General features: G+C 52.1%; 1 protein-coding gene across 3 annotated transcripts in view; it reads right to left on the minus strand.

The window, feature by feature from the left end:
* Positions 1-9880: 9880 nt before the first annotated feature.
* Positions 9881-19363, minus strand: part of SCHIP1 (schwannomin interacting protein 1) — a 41617-nt gene continuing 32134 nt past the window's right edge. For all 3 annotated transcript variants that reach the window (XM_075761654.1, XM_075761657.1, XM_075761656.1), the window contains exons 2-7: positions 18011-18129; positions 14782-14899; positions 13922-14119; positions 13260-13383; positions 11692-11785; positions 9881-10524 (exon numbers count right to left, since the gene is read on the minus strand). In XM_075761654.1, the coding sequence (XP_075617769.1) occupies positions 10473-10524; positions 11692-11785; positions 13260-13383; positions 13922-14119; positions 14782-14899; positions 18011-18129 (705 nt within the window). In that variant the 3' untranslated portion in view covers positions 9881-10472. The remainder of the gene's footprint in view (positions 10525-11691; positions 11786-13259; positions 13384-13921; positions 14120-14781; positions 14900-18010; positions 18130-19363) is intronic.

The raw sequence follows: 19363 nt of genomic DNA on the forward strand, positions 1-19363 counted from the left end.
CGTCCTAGAACACGGGAGGAAAGGAAGGTTTTTATGCCCGAGATAAGACGATCTCAAAAGTTTTGCAGCAGCTTTTTCAATTGGATCTAGGAGCTGATTTTTTTCCCCCCGTCATCAGCTGGCTGTGTTTACTGCAAGGTTAACTGCAAAGCTTTCTGCTGAAGGAACGTTAACACCAGTCTCAGCACTGTCACTCTAAGGGGTCGCCGTACTTAGCTCGTGAGGCTTTACAGAAAATTAGCGATGTGGCGCGGTCCAGGAACCCTTACCCACAGGAACAGGCTTGGTGATGTGCCCAAAACTCTCCATCAACGCTGCCCCGTGGGTTTCGTTTTAAAGTTGTATGACATTCATAGAGATCAAAAGCTCCCGTGAGGACCCTCGCAGGGCTGGATGGTGCTCAGCGCAGAGGGGCAGGGAGGAGTGGGTGCTGGGGGCTTGGGGCACCACATTCATCCACTGGTCCCTCCATCAGAGCACAGAGCAGCAGTGCTTCTCCTGCCCATCACCCTGCGACCTCGGGATGCCGGTGAGATCCTCCTTTGTCTCCTCGTCTCCTCTGCTCCCCCGGCCCTGAAAACACCCGGGTGAGTAATTGCCTGGGGCTCGTGGTGCCCGTGGTTTCGTGTGTGTGGGGAGGGAGCGCAGACCTCTGCTGAGCACAGCACTGCCAGGCTGCCGACGCTTTCGGCGATCCCTCTTTCACTCTCGTTTTCTGTTTTCACCCACTGCAGTGTTTCTCATCTCCGGGTGCTTTTTTTTGGTGTTCTTTCATCCGTCCCTTTTATCTCCTGTCTGTGGGTGCAAAAGTTCTCGCGGGTTCAGATGCTGTGGCTCTGACCTGATGGGCAGGCAGGAGGACAGCTCTCTTCTTGCAGGTTTTGTATTCGCCGTTTCACCCGGCAGTGGTGGTGCACCCAGGAAAAAAAACCAGGAGCGTTGATATTGGTTGGCCAGAAGATGCATCAGTGTGATGTTTTTTGCATTTCGTTGATGCAACGCGATGCTCCGAATCACATTAGCGATGGATTCAACCCTTCATTCCGTCCTGAAGCAGCAGGATGGGGAAAGAGCCTGCGCTCTCGGTGCTGAGCTGGCTGATGATTCAATACCCGAGAGTACTTCGTGAGATGCACAGGTCAGAGTCTCGAGTGCTTGGGGATACCCAGAGAGCTTCTGCCATGACTCACAGTTAGAGCATTCCCCGAGGAGAGAGGGAACCAAGCTCCAGTCCCAAGAACACGTATTCGGTAGGAGTGCTTTGAGCACCCGTGTCCCCGGGGAACGCTCTGCCCAGGATTTCACGCCGGGATGAAGGATGCTGCGCCATGCCGTACGGGTGGGAGGGAACGTATCGCTGGCTCCCCACTCCGCTCCTCCTCTGGGTTGAGCGCTCCCCTGTCAGATAGTTTCTGTACAGGGACATGTTTAATTATTTTTTTGTAACTTGGAGAACATAAGGAAAAAAAAGCAGTCTCAGTGAAATGAAGCCTAGCCTGAGAGGAGACTATAGCCCCTAGGGCTTTGTGGGAAAGGTGGGAAAGGAAACGGTTGTTTCCGCTAAGGAAATCATTAGAAGAAACCAGTATCTCTCTGTGGGTGAAACCCAGCACTTCTGGCATCGCGAGGCAGTATTTTGTCTGCCAGGCACAGGCAGCATGTGCTGGAGGGACGGGCAGGGACATCCTGGACCCTGCAATGGTCACTAGGAGGGACTGGAGCAGCCGATGTGCAGGAGTGATTGTTACACGTGTGAGTAAAGTGTGAGTAAACACAGGTTACATGTGTGAGTAAGTGCCATTTGACTTCCAACTCTCAGTACCACGAATACATTGAATACGTATTGTCCTCATTAGCCAAAGATTATTCATCTGTTTTAGCTGTACCCAGAGATTGATTCCCAGCAGGTCGGATAAGGGCAGACCTAAAAACCAGAGGGGTTTTGTCCAGTTACCTGAGGAAGAGCACCCAGCTCAGGTATGCTTATGGGTCCTCAGGATAAAGGACGCTCTGCGTGAGCAGTAATTCCTGAAGCAAGAGGTCGTTATGGAAGTACACGGACTGACTTGCTCTGTTTGCTGAACGCGTGGGGAAGGCGAGCACCTTGCAGGCAAAGCAGCCTTCGGCTTTTAAAATCATCCCGAATGAGAACATTAAAGATATTTGCAGCAGCAGCTCTGATATTGCAAATTATCGATTGCCTCACCCTCAGAAATGAAAGGGGGAAGGGTTGCAGAAGTCCGTGAATCGGGGGTTCAGGGGCACTGGGGGGAACCGACGGCTGTCTGTGCTTGTGGTGGAACCACTGCCACCGCGTGGGACCGAGCCAGGAGCAAAATCACCTTATTGCCTTACAGCAGTACCACACAGCACAATCACAGCTTGTGTTTCAACTCAAGTTCTTCAACCAAATATTTTTCTTTCGTGTTCCGGATTGGTCCGAACGAGAATCATTACAAAGCCGTATCAGCTCGGGGTTTTTTTTCTCTGTGTGATGTCACTTCTCCCGGGAGAGGTCACAACGCTGCTCTCCATCCTGCGGGCCAGCGCAAGGGTGACTGAAGCCCTTCGGGGCCTGAGCGCTGGTTTTCTTTAGCTGGCGTCCGCTAAACACGAACGAGGGGCTCTGCGGCGGGTTAACGACTCGTTTCACATCTGGCTGCGTGCTTCAGCATCGGCAAAAGGAAACTGGCAGTGCCCAGTGCAGCATCTGCCTCGGCGCGCTCGGCCCCTCTCGCACCGTACGTGCCGGGTGTGGGGCTGGGCCGTGGCTATAGCTCTGCTAACTGCAAGGGGCCGATGGGCTAAAAATATGGGTCACACAACAGAGATTTAAGGTATTTAATGGTGAAATTATTTTAAATGTAGATGTAACGAATTTTGGGTTAATTTTAAAATAATCAAAATAATAGAAATTTCGGGAGTTGGGTTGATTACAGCATGAAAGAAACATCACATTTAAACTGTTTGAAGCTGTATAATTACACGCAAGTTGTTTCCAGTGCTTTTCCCGCAGCCCATGGGATTGCTCAGAGGCGCAGACTCCCCAGCGGGTCCCGGGAACCCGGGTGCGTTGGCCCGCTCCTGCCAGCTTGGAGAGCTGCACCTTTCCCGTGTGCAGACGAAGCAAAACCGGCCCCGGGGGGCAGCCGTGGTGGGGGGACGACGGGCCGTGCTGCACGTTGGCCAGAGGAATCCCCCGTTTCCACCTGCGCTTGGCAGAGCGCGGCGGCTCCGGCTGCACCGCGGAGCCAAGGGACGAGCACGCGGGTGGGATAACGGGGACCCCGGGCGCTGCGGCGGTTGTGCCGTGCTTGGAGCCTGTTGTCACGGGGATGGGGAGGGGGTGGCTGGCACCCTGACACGTGTCACCGCCAGCCCCCCGTGAGGATCTGCCGCTTCAGCGTAAGCTGAGGAGCAGCTGCCGCCCCGGGAGGTTTCCCTGGCTGTGCTTGGCTTCGCCTCAGCTGCGACGAGGCTTCGTTCATCATCGTGGCCCCGTTAACGAGGGTGCTGAGGCAGGGTAGCACACAGAGCCCTCTCCTCCAACACCCGGGAGCAGTGGTGGTACCCAAACCCGGGAGGAGCAGCCCCCTGAAATTACAGAGAGCAATTTGGGAAGCTGTGAGCTCTGCTCAGGCACGTTGGGTTTAATTTTTTTCCTGTAATGATTCCTCCCTCGAGGTCATTTCGTGGGTGTTTGAACCTCTGTTATCTCTCACCGTAGCCTGTGCAAGCCGGCTAGGCAATCCACGCCAGGAAGCCCTAACTGGCAGGGAGTCAAAGGGTTCGCAGCCGAACCGAAGAAGCTGCAGGTCACATATTTGTGGAGCCGTGAGGACTCCGGGGGCGACAACAGGGCTCAGTCACCCAGCCGCAACCGGGCTCGCCGCTCGCTCCGTGCCGGCTGACATCTGGATCTTCCTCTGCTGGAAGAGGAAGCTGCTGCTCGTAAAGAAACTCGCTGAGCGTGTAAGTGTGGGACAGCCCTGTGTCCTACGGCGGGGTGGCTCTGGGGCTGGGACGTCACCCTGGGGACATCCTGCAGAGGGGAACCGGTGTGCTGGGGACGGGGTCACAGCTGAGGTGTGAGGTACGGGAGCAATGGGCTTGGACGGGGTGGGGGGAGCGGTGGTGAGCGGGCGCTGCAAGGCTGGGCGAGGAGCAGCAGGAGCTGGTACTTTCAGGGCGGGTATTTTCCTCCGAGGCGGAGGCAGCATCGACCGCGCTGCATGTCCCAGCACCAGGGCAGCCCCTGCTCGGCAGCTAACTGCTTACTGCTAGCACGGAGGAGACAGGGTATGGGGAGGAGAGAACGTATGGCAGTGCTATAAATGAGTCTTCAGCTGTCCGCAGGTATCCGCTCATGGTTTTGATTAAAAAAAAAAAAAAAAAAAAAAAATTTGCAATATTGGATTTTATAGAGAGTGCAGAAAATGAAATAGGGGTCACTTGAGAGCACGTGCGTTGGGCACTGCGAACCGCAACAAAAAGTCAGTCTTGTTTCCCCAAGCTGGAGCTGGGCGTTCACTACAAGAAGCGAATTCAAACCTGGGGAAGAAGAAACCCTGGGTGTGCCGTGCGGACGGGGCCTGCGGCACTGCCGGGTGCTGCCCTTCCCTGGGCAAAGGCACCGAGAGCCCAGAGCCTGCGGTTGGCTCCTGGCTGCATCTGGCTGCTGGCCCCGCAGGAGACCCAACCAAGTGGGCTGTGCTAAGGTGCAGGCTGCCGGCATGCCGTTGGACTCAAAGGCACCCCAAATATGATTGCATGACCTCTGGGCACATCTTCCAACCCAGAACGTGAGGGGCTGAGCACCCGCTGCAGGCTCTTGACCTGTGCGTGGACACGGTCTAGTGTCCCTCTTCTCCCCAGACCTCACGCTCCAAGGCAGCGGCAAGGTGCAGGATGGCTGGTCCGACACAGTGCCGTGGATCTCTTTTTTCCCCTAAAAAAATACCTCCAGGTGGTTTTGGAGCCGCAGAGCTCTGCAGAGCCCCTCGCCAGCTTTAATTCCTTCTTTGGGGGGTCGGTCCCCTGCAGCCGTGGGCGCCGGTCACTCCAGCAAAACCACCTGAGTGTCCGATGGGAGTTTTCCGAACTAGTGCCTGCCCGGGGGTGTCAGCCCTCCCGCCAGGGTGGGTTGAGACCAACATCTGGGAAAATTCCTCCTCCCACAGCTCTGCCAGCAGTTTCACTGACGGGCAGAGGAGGAGTGCTGAGCCGGCTGCCTGGAAACGGCTGCTGCCCGCAGGCTGTCAGCACAAGAGATCCACGCGAAACCCTGCAATTCCCTTTTTTCACGCAGCCGTAGCTATTTCACTTTTCTTTTGAAGGCATGTTTCTTCCCCAAACGTGTTGGCATTGGGAAGCCGAGGGGTAGGTGGGTACCGCGGTGATGAGCGCGGCGGCCAGGCTCTGCTGCCAGTCTTTCGCGGCACTCGCTCCATCGGCACTAGAGCCAGCATCCCGACTTGGCATCAGGTGCTAAAAGTCACGAACTAGGAGAGGCTGTGACGGGTCAGAGCCCTTTGCACCGCTGAGAACCGGGGGCATTTATTTTGCATAGATCCTACCCCTCCCACACAGGCAAGAGACTTGAAAAATTTATAATAACGTTTTAGCACTGAGAAGGAACCGACGGTTGACGGAAGTGAAGAGGAAAGGTCTAATCCTACCGCCTGTGGCCAAGGAAAGCTGCTGTAGCACCAGACTTGGTACTTTGCTGGTGAAGCACCCCATGACTTTGCTGCCGGTGGCCCTGCCGGGCGTGCAGGGTGTCCCCAGTCACCTCTGGGGCAGCGGGAGGAGGACGAAGGTCCCGCACACATGGGTTTCACTTTGCTTTACAATAAGAAGGAAGAGAAACTCCCCGGGAGCAGGCGTAGGCTTCTGCAGGGAAGCGAGCAGGGACTGTAAGCCCCCCTCTGATGGCTTTTCCTTGGGGATGCCCTCTGTGAAGCTGAGCCTCCCTCGGGGCTGTGCAAGGACGGGTTTGCTTTAAAGAGGTCAAAACCCCAGCTCCTCTGCGCTAAATGCCTTCCCCGGCAGCGGCGCAAAGCGACGGGGAACGTCCTTGAGCTGGGAGCAGGGACCTCGCAGGCAACCCCCAGCCCCCCAAACCCTTCTCGTCTGAATCTGCACGACTCGATTCTCCAAAGTTTGTTAGTGCTTCTCCTCGGAAGGATGAAGTAAGAAAAGTAAAAGGCTGTGTGTATACTCCTCCACGGTTTTACAGGCTCACAGTCCATGGCGGTACCAGCGCTGCTCCTCCGTGGCAGGGAGGTGCTGGGTGGGTTCACAAAAAACATAAAAGGGGAACCCAAGCCGCAAGGTTTGTTTGAGAGGAAGTGTCTGGCTCATGAAGCATGTCTCTGCTCCCAAGGGCTGCTTTAACATCAGCGGGATGTTGTATCTCAGGCACCAGAATGATTTTTTTTTTTCTTTTTTTTTTTTTTTTCCCCCCAATGCAACATGTCATGCTTTTCAAGCACAGATGAGTTTAGGACCAAGAGGCAGAGTTAAAAAAGTAAGAAACGTTATGTTGTGAGACCAGCTGGAGGCAGGCAGGGAATAGTGAGCTGGATTTCCCCTGGCTGGCCAAGAGTGGCTGAGGAAAGGGGTGTCAGAGAGGAGTGTGATGGGGACAGGACATGGCATGCCGAGGAGCGGGTCCTTTCCTGCCCAGCTATTCAGGCAGCATGCAAAAAAAAAAAACCCTAAAAAAAAAAAGAAGTACCAACGTCTAAAAACCAAGCTCCAAAATCGTTTCCAAGCTGCACAAAGCTCCGTGCCTGTCCCTTGCTGCACGGAGCGGTGAGGCACGGCAGCGCCGGGGCTCCATGGGGCGAGGCCCTGCAGTGGGTGCTGTGCGGGCGGCGATGCTCCACGCCGTGCCCGTGGAGCAGGTTGGGTGCGACGGGGCCGTACAAGCCCCAGGGCCGGGCCGGGCCAGGCGGGGAGAAGGCCGGGGGTGGGTGGGTGGGGGGGGTCACACAGATTTCACGCACGTTGCCCCATGCTCTCTCGGCCCCAGCTGGTGAGGCCACCCGGAGCAGACGCCACAGATCTGCACCCGTTCATCACACCCCTGCATCCTGCCCGCAGTCCCCCCGCCATGCGATGAATTCTCTACGGCCTTGCTGGGGGCCCGCTGATCTCGGGAGGCAGCATCACCGCAGGCAGGAGCCAACATGGGCGGACATGTCCCTGCCCCAGCCCGTCCAACACATCTCTGGGCTTGCCTTTGGCTTTTTAGTCATTTGAATGTTTTCTCCAATTGAACGTATTCCCCCCCCCGCCCCCCCAAACTACGGACAAGGGGCACGGGGACTGCTTCAGGCACCCCATGGTTAGGTGCTGAATCCTGGTCCCCGGCGTGGAGCAGTGGCCGCTGTCATAACAGAAGCTGCTTATTACTGTCCCTGCTGAGCTCACCCCCTGAAAGCAACCTTCTGACCAAGAGCCTTTCGAGTCTCCTTTGGGGAATTTGGCTCCAGGGTTACAGTACTGATACTGGGAGTCCCAAGTGGAACCGCGTAAATGCCCCATTCATGGAAGAAAAAATGTAAAAAAAAAAAAAAAAAAAAAAGGCAGAACAAACCCCCCAAATTCTCCCCAACAATGGGGGTCTCAAAAAAAAATCCCACCCTGAGTGAAGCAGCTATTCCCCACGGATACACTGAATTAACCACAGCCAAGTGTGGCTGGTGCAGAGGGCAGCAGGCTGGGCAATGCGAGGCGCTTGCAGGACCCCCCCATTCCCATCGCCCCATGCATATGCAGGGCGGGAAGGTGTTTTTGCTGACTGCATCAGGTATTTTTGGTAACTTCTAGTCTCAGGAGGTACTTTTCCCACTGCACACAGCGAGCTGCGGGCAGCCTGCAGAAGGCAAACGCTGCAAAGTTTGGCATCCCGTAAGAGCCGGTTTACGTTTGCTGGCAGGGACAAGGGGAGGAGGAACCAAAAACCCACCCAGGAGGATACAGGAGACTCAAAAAGCGGGACCGATGCCCAGAAGGGAATAGCTGACCAAATAAATACTGCTCGTGACAGGGCGGCAGCAGCAGCTCAGAAACCACGCAACACCTTTCTCTTTTAAAAAACGTCATTTAATCCATTAATTCCACAGCATTGCCATCGTACACACCAGCACGACACCTCGGTACACGGGACGCAGAGCCAAGGAGATGCAGTTACCCAGAAACACGCTTTTTCTTAAAAGAACCCAACCCCCTGAGGATGTAAGGGGGAAAACCAGCAGTAGGTGACCGCAATAACGAGTTCTCTTCAGCAAGTTAAAGGCACTTAGCAAGGGAACGACACTCCAGCCTGACCAGGCTGCCTCACCCCGGTGCCCGAAAAGCTGGACCCTGGCGGGGGCGATGCCGAGGGCGATGCTGCGGGTGATGCCGGGGGCAGCTGCGGAGGGCACGGGGTTCATCTGGGAGCACCCGGGGGCTTTCTGGCTTTTTTTTTTTTTTTTTGGCTTTTTTTTAAAGCTGAGAGCAAACTTTTTGGATTTGAGGCCTTTGCTGTTCATACTTTAAATGGGGGGGGCAGGTGCCTCCTCACCGCTACCTGAAAAAGCCGCTTCTGCCGGAGACACCAGCTCTGCGGGGATGGTTTTGGCCTCCGAGCGCTGCGAACAGCATTTTACAGAGCAGAAATATAAAACCCAGCCCGTCTCCCCATGTGCAGGCAACGGCATCAAGCCAGCCAAGAGCTACGGAGAAACTAAAGCACCCCCAATATCTTTACTTTTTTTTTTCCCCCTGCATAGATTCAAAAAAAGCAAAATAAGAGGAATTGACGTTGTCCCTGGTCTGCAGGTGAGGGCTTTCCAGCCTACCCCATCCCAGCGTCTTTCTGCACAGGTCCCCGCTCGGGGACACGGGACACGGCCCCCCCCACGGGGGCTGGGGGACAGGGACTGTCCGATGGAAACCCCGAGGAGCAACTCCCGGGAAAAGAAAACCAACCCTAAGTTACACCAAGCACCCCCCGGCCCAGCCCCACCAAACCCTGCCGAGGGCTGACGCTTCCGTAACCTGCGCTTTCGGCAAAACGAGGGCGGGGGGGGGGAGAAAAAGTCATTTTATAAAATACTTTCTTGGCGGGGGATGAAATTTTAATGCAGCTCATGGTTTTCTGAAAACACCCTGAATAAGTCATTAGCCAGACCCTTCGCTAAGATGAATTTGCCCCCCGAGGACAAAAGAATTAAAATGTAAAAAGCTGGTGTGCGCGACCTGCGTGTCTGCTGCTGGCTACGGCCGGGCAGCCTCAGGAAGGGGACGGCCGAGCTGTTCCAGCGTTAAATCAAATCCGTGAGGGATGGCGACAGACCTATTCGTCCCCAGCACGCGCAGAGGAGGACACAACCAGCGCTCCGCTGACGAACACAGGGAGCCCGGCCCAAAGGCAGACAGGTGAGTTATTATCATATATAATACATTTAATATGCTGCTTAGATTTTTAACATAGAATTTTTTTTTATTTCTGACATCGGTGAGTCATTTAAATATTTAGCCCAGACAATAAAATATAAAAAAACCCCCAAAAACCAACCCCAAAAACATCTACGGTATGTGCCTGCTGATTCTAACAATAGTCACAATAGTAGGGCCCAGTGAATGTTATTATATAAGAATCTCTTAAGTCCATGTCATACATACATTATGAACTTACAAATAAATAACTCTACAAAAATCTTGTCTTCTCTCCATAATTTCATGTGATCGGCAAAAAAAAAAAAAAGAAGAAAAAAAAAAAAAGGCTCTTTCTGGTGATGACAAATTCGGAATTGCACATTTAGTTCGAGGAATACATTACTGGTGCATCACCAAAGCCAACCACTAGGCAACAAAAGACGTATCATATGAAACAATTTTTTTAATTTTTATTTTACATATTTATACATAAAACTTTCAAGGTAACTCTCTGAATCCAACCGAATGTTAATAGCACATCTAAAAATGAATGTCAGGTAGTCAACATTCACAAAATGTTGAAAACTGATTAAAATATACATATTACTGAAAGCTACAACTTCACTACGAGGCAGGCATGTATTTTTTTTGACTTGTATAGCACCGTCAAGTACAGTTTCTTTATTTTAAAACTACAGTGAAGAATAAAAAAGTAGTCAATGGTAAAATATCATTCAACTGAAAATCTCTAAACAAACAAAAATAAAGTTAAACTACCCTCTCTTCTCACCCATGATTTATAATGTTATAAGTACTGTACATTTTTTGTAATAATATTATTAAAATGCCTGATATTTAGTGGCACGAGTAAAAAAATTAAAATAAATTAAGAAGCAGAGGCCAATCACCGGACATAAAGCTTCAGACATGGTCAATGACTAACACTGGTTTTCTCGTGCGCCACCGTGGACATCAGCGCTTGGACACACACAGAAGCAAAATGAAGTCTCGCTCGAGCTCTGCTCCCGGGGCTCCGGGGTTCATTTTGCCGGCATCTTCTCCGCCATGTGCTTCTGCTGACTTTCGGCATGTCTGGCGGGAGGGAAGAAGCTGCGTTATTCGCCGCGCCGAGGGGAGGAGGAAACCCAAACCGCACGCAGGGCTGTGCTCCAAGCCAGCATCCGCCCCGCGCTGGCGACGACCCAAAAATAACGTTTCCCCGAGGGGGAAAAAAAAAACAAACCCAAAACACAAAACCATGCGCTGAGCAAGGGATGTCTGGTGTCTGCCAGGGCTCCTTCCCGGTGAGGGGAGAGGAAATCCTTCTCCGGAGCGGTTCTCGGTCAGCTGGGATGGCTTCCTCCCCGCCCGCAGGGATGGCCGGAGCGTTCGCGCCCGACCAACGCCGAGGCGTGGAGAGCCGGTGCCTCCCGCCACACACCAAAGCCCCCACCGTCCCGACCAGCTTCCCAATAAATGTCATTTACTGAACGGCCGTTACTTGCATCCGGGAAGCAAAGCGTTTCCCGACGCGCGGGATGACAAACAGATCGATGCGAGGCGGCGTTGGCGTGTGGCTGCTGAGCCGGGTCCACCCTCCTCCCAAATCTTCCCCCTTCCATCACTTGCTCTTCGTTAAGGGAAGCAGTGACGGTGTCTCGCAAGAGGCAGAAGTGACAACCCGCCACCGTCCCCCGGGCAGCACACGAGCCGCTCCCCAAATCCCTCATGGCCACCCCAGCTGGCGGAAACTTTTTCCAGGCAAATCTCAACCAGCTGCTCTGCAGCACCACGATGTTTTAAAATAGAAACAAATTTAGGCTGTATTTTTTGCAAGCTTAATGCTTCAGTTCTGAAACTGCAGTTTCATGCACTGACAGTAACCAGTATCATCTTTTTCAGCTTTTTTTTTTTTTTTTTCCCCAAAAACCTTTCAATATTTCTTAACGTTTCTGCAGCGCGTCACTGGTTATCTCAAAGGAAAACGCCTCTTTAAACCTTGCCGCCTGGGAGATGAAGTCCTTTAGCAAACAATACTTATATTCTGCAAGGCTTGCCGTTTCATCGGCTACTGAATATTAATATTTAAGAGGATTCAGAAAGTCTCCTGTCAGCCAAGTCCTCCTGACGGCGGAGGCTGGCGAGAGGGGTGTACCCTCTTTTAGTACCGAAACTCTGCTAAAAGAAAACCCCTACACGCTGCCGACGGCGAGCTGGGACCTGAGAGAAGAGAGAAATACCCCGAGGAGCCTCCTTCACCTGGTCAGGTCCTCGATGTCCACCAGCATCGCGTCCTGCTCCGTGTGCAGCTCGTCCCGAATGAGCAGCAGCTGTACCAGCTCCTCGTTCAAGCCTGGTGCCGGGGAGAAAGGGGGTGAGTGCGTGATGTCCCGGGGAACCCCAGTTTGGGACCCATACATCATCCTTCCCCGCCACATAACACGTAAGCTGGAGAACCAGGAGGGACCTCCCCGGAGGCTGCGCGTCTTCTAGGATAAACCGTAACCCCCTTGGCACTGCACACAGGGAGTTTTTCTCTTGAAACTGCTCAATGCAGCAGCAAAAATAAAGATGAATTTCTCAGTGCTCGGAGTCCCGCCGGTTCAGCTTTCGCTCGTTCGTGGGCAATAAGAGCAAGAAACAGGCTGCAGGATGCGGCCGAGCCGCTCGCCCGGGCGGCCGTGGGTTTAGGGGCGGAACTCCCCGCGGCCACGCACAACACGCTGCACACCCCCCCGGTCTGGGCTCACTGCCCAAGCCGGCCCCTCTGCTCCAGGGGGATACTCCCGACCTTGGATTCTTGCTCGGGGTTGTGTCAAAGAGCGGGGAGGAAGAAGAAGAAAACCAGAAGGACCATGCGAACCATTGACCTGCTCCCTGCAGGCTGCACCCGCCCGGCTCAGCGCCGGAGCCGGCGTTCAGCCTGTTAAATACACACCCACGGCGGTTTAACGCCCCCTCGGCCCAGGCAGCGAGCTCGGTGTTAATGACACTAACACGCTTGGGTGCTTTCTGAAGTGAGGCTAATTAATACAGCTCTTTTTTTTTTTTTTTTCTTTTTTTGGGGGGCCTTTGCAGCACAAAATAACAAATCGCAACTCACGGGCACAGCTCTGCACCCTGAGCCGGGCTGCTTCCAGAAGGGATGCCACTTAACCAACGCGAGTAGGGAAGGAGCAGCACAGCAGCTCCCAACCAACCTTTATTTTTTTTTGCCTACAGCCACCAAAGAAGTCTACTCCCAAAATTGTTAATTAATTAATTAATTAATTGGAAGACGGGGAGAAAAAAAAACCCACAACCCCTGCATCTTTTGGGGAGAGCAAAGACAGATGAGGCGGTGGGGCACTGTCCTGGCAGGCAAATGCGAGGACCCATCAAACGTCTTGAAGAGTGGATTTCCCCCGGGCCGTTTGTTAAACTGGAGGGTCTCTCCACGTACGGATGGTTTTGATGCCACGGCATAGCCTCACGTGAAGACGCAGCCATAAAGCCATGAGTGGCGGGTGCTTCCAGGACAGGCAGATTTCCCAAGACTATTTTTACCCGACCAGGTTTTGAGTTACAAGTGGGGTGTTGGGCGCTGGCACAATGCTACAACCCCCCCCTCTGACGGAGCCAAGCGAGCGCTTTAGGAGAAACTGAAAAAAGGAAAGAGAAAGGCTGAAGCAGTCACATCTGGAGAGAATTCCATCTCATCTTCTGTGGTGTGCCTCTTCCACACAGTCCTGTTATTATACAGTTATCAACATTTCTATGTGTATCCTGGAGAACTGCTCTTAATTAAGCAGGACACACCAAAGAATAATTAAACAAGTATCACTTACTTTCTATCTGTGAGTGGAGATCATTGACTATCACTTGTAGCTGCCCGATAGTCATGTCTCTTAGATCAGTGGGTTTTAAACTTCTCTTCATCAGGCATTCACTTATATGAGGCATATGTGGCAGCTGAAAAGAAATTTTCGATTTTTTACCGTTTTCTTCAAACTATTTGTATTTCCGAACGGCAGCAGTTTACATTGCTGGCATCCCCCTCTCACAAACATGCATCAACGACTCCTCCAGGATTACCAAATCGAGCTGAAACACCTATACAACGTTTGACCCAAGTCTGCAAACCCACCAGCACCAGCGATATAGGGACGTAAAGGGAGGCGAGGGCTATGGCGAGCGGCGTCGTACCAAGGCAGGAGTGCTCCAGGATGGGGCGGGACGAGCAGATGGCAACTTGGAGGATGAGTAGCATCACGCCAACCTCGAGAACTAACAACCTTCACGCTTCAGCATCTCTTTCCCTGCATCCATCCTGCTCCCGCAACGCCCCGATAAGATGACCCATGCCGACCCTTCAGCTCCTGACAGCCGGTCCCCATCTCCGCTGCTCCTCTGCATGTCTACAAGCACCATGAGCGTGTCTTGACACGCAAAAGCAAACAGCAAAAGGGCCGTCGTTACCCCCACGCGCCGTCCCACAGACCCCACTTACAAGATCCGCTACCGGCGATTTCTTCCTGTTCTGCTTTTCCACCTCGACCTGCATTTTGGCCATAGGCTTCGCCATAGCCAAGGCCATTTTGGCTTCAGCTTGGAGTTTCTTTTGCCTGGTGAGGAAATCCATGTCATCGAGGGACTCCGACTCTTCCTCCGTCGTGTCTCTGTCGGAGTAGGACGAGCTCTGCTTGCTCTAGGGAAGCAGACACGCAGCCGTTACAGCCCCGTCGCCCCAACTGTGCCACAGCAAAGAAGTTTGCTGTTACTTTAACATATTTTTGTGCCCTCACAAGTGGTATCATTTCTACAGAAATGGTGAAGAGCACAGATTTTTTTTTTTTATTTTATTTTAATCCACAGGATTATCTTTAAAAATTAGAGTAATTCCCAGATAGGCCCCCTTGACTATTCATAGCAACCTGAGCGCTTTGAAGGGGAAGAGGAGCCAACCAGATCAGCAGGAGTTGAAGGGACGGACTGGTTAAGCTGGAGGAAAACATCTGGGGCGGCGGTGTTACATTCGCAAAGGAAAAGAGAGGAGAGGAAAGCTGGTGGACGCTGATACCACTGCGTATCCATTACTGCCCTGATAATTATCAGAGCCAAAAAGAAAGGGAGGAAGGAAGGAGGAAGGAACACCTTCACCTGAAGGCATCTGCTCTACAGCGGCTCTGTGCTAGCCAGAGGCAATGTGCCCTCTGCCCCTCAGCACCTCGCGTCTCTCTCTTTGATGTCTGACGATGCTGCTCTGGGGTTTAGCGTTGCTCTTTTAACAGGACCAGCTCTTTATCAGCTTCCACTGTGCCCTACGGTTTCCCTGCTTGGAGCCTCTGTGGGATGGCTGCTCAGACCTACCATGGGCGACAACGGGGTGTCCAGGCTGGTTTCTGTCTTGCTGTCGTCGGCATCGCTGTCCTTGTCGCTGCCGCTGTCGTTCACGAAGCAAATCTGCAGGTTCATCCCACTTTGTAACCTGCGGGGGGAAAGGCAGAGGTGACGCCGTGGCCGCCTCGCGCCGGCACCGCCACCGGCAACCCGTGGCTATCCCTGCCGTGCCGACGGGGTGTGCCAGCAAGGTGCTGGAGCACCGTCAGCAGCGAGTCATTTGCCTTTTGAAAGGATGCTGTTGTCCTTATCTTGTATCGGCTACAGGAAAATAGAAACTTTTTCACCTTTTTTTCCAAGAAGATGGTCATCCCCCACCCAAAAGCTGAGCCAGGACCACCAGCCCGTGGCGGCAGGACACGGCCAAGCTCCCGCCGCTGCCCAGCGCTGCCATTTCCGAGTGGCAGTTTGACGTGGGACTGGAAACTCAGCGGCTGGGTGATGGTAATGCTTCTACCACCATCTACTGATGAACTTCAGAATTGCCACGATGCTGCAGGGCTTTTGTCATCACGGGTTATATATTAGGTATTATAATAATAATATAATTATTATTATATAAAATAATGTGTTAGTGATTGAAACTATTCATTCAGAAGGGTAATAAGCCTGTTAGTGGCCAAGAGGCACTACTGTACTGCAAGAGATGGTGACTGTGTTTTCTGGACCCTCCACACCCGATCTGGACAGGTTAAAAACTCCCAAATTCACCTCCCCAGGAATAATTTTCTCCGGACGCAGTGTATCAGGGCTGGGGCACCCCAGCACAAGCCGAGAGAGGGGAAAAAGCACTTCTACAGCTGAGAGCATCCCAGTTTTGGCTGAAATAACAGTTATCCCCCAAAGCCACTGCAGAGCACGTCATCAGGCAGGTAACGCACGTTTCACCGGTGCTGGCTGATGGCCCCAGAAGAACGTGGCACACCAAGCTCCAGGTGGACCCCACGGCTCCCTCTGCTCAGGCCAGCCTCCGAGAGCAAACAAGGGAATGGATTTTTTGGACAAAAGGGCGTCTGTGAAAGCCACCACTGATGGTCACATTGCAGAGCAGCTCTGCAGCCACCAGCCAAACCCACGCGCCCCAGGCCCTCCAGGACAATTCGCCCACCTGACTCCAGGGTCAGGCCATTTGCCTCCTACAAAACCTGCTCAGTCTTTGCTCATCTTCCAAATTCATTAAAAATTAACTTCAGAAACTAGAGATTTCTGGGGTCAACTCTATCAGCCTTCTCAGTGCATCATACTCCATCGCTGCTTGCTGAAGATGGGGCAAGCTCCCCGGACACCTTCTGCTGCCTGTTACTCCTCATTCCCAATGAGGAGACTTATAGCGATACTTACACACAGCAGACTCTTATTTTCCATTTATTGTAGTGGCATTTGTTAGTCACTATTACCATAAAATAGATAGCATTAATAATTGAAATTGTTTACGCTGGGGGTGGTGAAACACTGGCGCAGGTTGCCCAGAGAGGTGGTAGACGCCCCATCCCTGGAAACATTCAAGGTCAGGTTGGACGGGGCTCTGAGCAACCTGATCGAGTTGAAGATGTCCCTGCTCATTGCAGGGGGATGTTGGACTAGATGACCTTTAAAGGTCCCTTCCAACCCAAACCCTTCTGTGATTCTGTTCTATAATTCTGCATACGCTCTGAGCCACGGTGGGCAGACACGGGTACCCAGGCTGGGGAGCAGGATGCACCCTCAGCGCGGCTTAAAATTGCATCGCACAGAAAGGGCGGCGCAAGCGTGGGTCTGCGACTCACGCGCCTTTTGAGAGCATCACCCCAAGGCCTGAAGCCCAGCAATTTTATGCCCTTTTATCGCACATGCAAGCACGGTTTTCTCTCATATGCAAGCACAAAAATGAGAGCAACGGTCCTGCAAAGGTTCCTGTAGGTCCTCTAACAGGCAGCGTGCAGTACTAAAGCTTTGCCCGGTCTATAAATATTAACGAAACACCAAAGCGTTCAGGTACGGCTGGTAATTTCTTGTGGCGCAGCTGCCAAACCCTGCCGCGCAGCGTTAATTAGACCCGCGCTATAATTACAAGACAGCGGCTCCTGGTTTAGCTGTAACTACGCAGAGCAAAACTGTTTTCCCTTTCAAATGACTTGCAGTTAAATTTAATTTCACAATTGTACCTCTCTGCTGTAATAAAAGTATTCCTCCTGGTTTCATGCCTCTCTCAGACTTTTTTTCTTCTCCCACACCATGGCAACAGGTAGACCTCCAGTCCCCATGTGGGATGCTTCCCAAGTGCCATGGGTTACTCCCAGCAGCTGCATATAGAAACAAGCCTTTCTGGAGTATATTTGATGTAGAAATTTTAAAAATCAGAGTAAGCGAGGTGTCCGCGCTACGCAACATCCCAGCCCCAGAGATGGAGCCGCGTCCAGCGAGCAGAGCCTGCGCGGAGCGCGTGGATGCGGAGAGCCACGCTGAAGCTCGTTTTTCCTCGTTCTCAGTGCTTTCTGTGTGCGAGATTAATTGCAGCCCTGACTGCTCTCCCCTGCCCTGCTGTCACCACGGCTAGCTATCAGCATCAGATCTGCTGCCACCTCCCGAGCCACCAAAGGAAAATAGATTTTCACAAACTGGTGGTTTTTCACCAACCATCACCACGCTGCCTGACCCAGGACTGGCGGGACCTTGGGACCATCCTTGAGCCCTCCCCCGGCTTCCGACACACACAGCTGGCATTAAATCAGGCATTCAGACATCAAAATTCTCAATATTTCGCAACTCAACGCAAAGAACTCTTTGGAAAACAAAATGAATCAACTATTTGCATGACAGTAACTCCAGTTGTGCACTCGTGATCCTTTCCCCGCCGTTCTTGGTCTGCCCAATCCAAAGGCAATGCTCAGTTCAGGACAGAGATCCTGAGTGAAAACCTGCAGGAAACCGAACTCAGGCAAATTCAGCTCATTTGCTTTATCCCCTGAGCATCTAAACATCGATTCTATACAGTTTTAACCTAATACTTTAGCATACCACCTACACTTATTTACATAACAGACACCAATCGCGTTTGGAGCATAAGATGTCGTTCTAAAGCAAGGAAAATTCAAGAATATGGCTGCAAGTAAAAAGCGAGGGATCCTCTGAAGGGAAGGGTCTCAGGGTGTCCCACTGGAGGCATCTCACACTTTTCAGCCTCCAGAGAGGATGTGGGCCGCGAGGCCGCCTGGCTTACCGGGAGGAGAGGCTCGGCTTGCCGCTCTTGCTGCAGCTGGTGTAAAGTCCCGGGCCATCGTCGAAGAAACTGCCCAGAGCCAACTTCTGCCTGATGGACTCCCGCTCATTCTTCTGGGCCTGAAAGGGAAGGGCGACGAGAAAGGATGAAGCTGCCGGTCCCGCCAGCGCGCAGGAAGCAGCGTTGCCCCACCGTGACGCCCACGATGCCCAGCACTCCCCAAGCTGTCTCCCACGCTCGGGTGGCCCACGTAGCCCTTCCCAACAGGGAAGCCCATCTGCATCTCGCTCTCCACATATTGATAGATACACAACTATACACACCCACCTGTGATATATACCCAATATACCTATCTGTACCCATATTCATACACGGCCACGGAGGCCACGCTTGCACCGTTAGCATCTTCCGCTTCCCTGAGCGGCCTCCAAAACTACACGATCCTTCTGCCAACGTCCTTAGAGAAGTATTTTTTACCATCGCCATCAAATTATCCACAGTTTTAAAAATGTATTTATATACATATATATGTTTTTCTGAATAAGGGCGAGCTACAAAGTGATTTGAAATTGATCACTGATCAATGATTACGGAGGGGACTGTGTAATCAATGTGCAATAAAGGAAAATCACAGATCTAGATTCAAAATTAGTACCAGTTCTATCCCGCTGTCTGTCACTAATGGATTACGTGCCAACGCTGACAACAGATTCATACAAGACATCGAGTTACTGACAGGAGGAACATTTTGAAGCCTTCAAACATTTAATTTTAAAATAACACATAATAGCCGATCAAGAATACGCAACAAAAGAAAACATAGCAGGCAAGCATGGGCTGTTTCCGTGTTGTTAATATAACTGTGCTTCCCATATTTTACCTGCCTAACTAAAAACAAAGCACCTTTTCTGATACAAGGAAGTGACATATAACAAAATGTAAATTTTTAACTTAGAATAGTCGATAATTTAATTCCAACCCCATCGCTGACTACATACATTACATTATCAGACCGCCCATTATATTGTCAAACGCTTACCAAAATACACACTTCATTTGGAACCTAACTTCTTTTATTGAAAATATTTTAAATATGAAAAATAACCCCCACGGCATCAAGCGGTATTGAGTTTTTGGGTTCAGCTCCTGGTTTCCCAAGTTTTACCCAGACCACCCAGCTACGTTTTTCCACTTTGTTTCTTCAGGTTTCACTAACCGATGCCTCAATCACACAGAGGCAGTTAGATTTAGAAGAAAAAATAGCCAGCACTGCCAATGAAGGCAGCACAGCGAGAAAAATAAGAGAACTTTTTTTTAATGGACTGAAAGCAGAGACAGGGTTGTCCGTGCGGG

Source organism: Balearica regulorum, chromosome 9 (assembly GCF_011004875.1).
Source record: "Balearica regulorum gibbericeps isolate bBalReg1 chromosome 9, bBalReg1.pri, whole genome shotgun sequence".
Classification (NCBI taxonomy): domain Eukaryota; kingdom Metazoa; phylum Chordata; class Aves; order Gruiformes; family Gruidae; genus Balearica; species Balearica regulorum.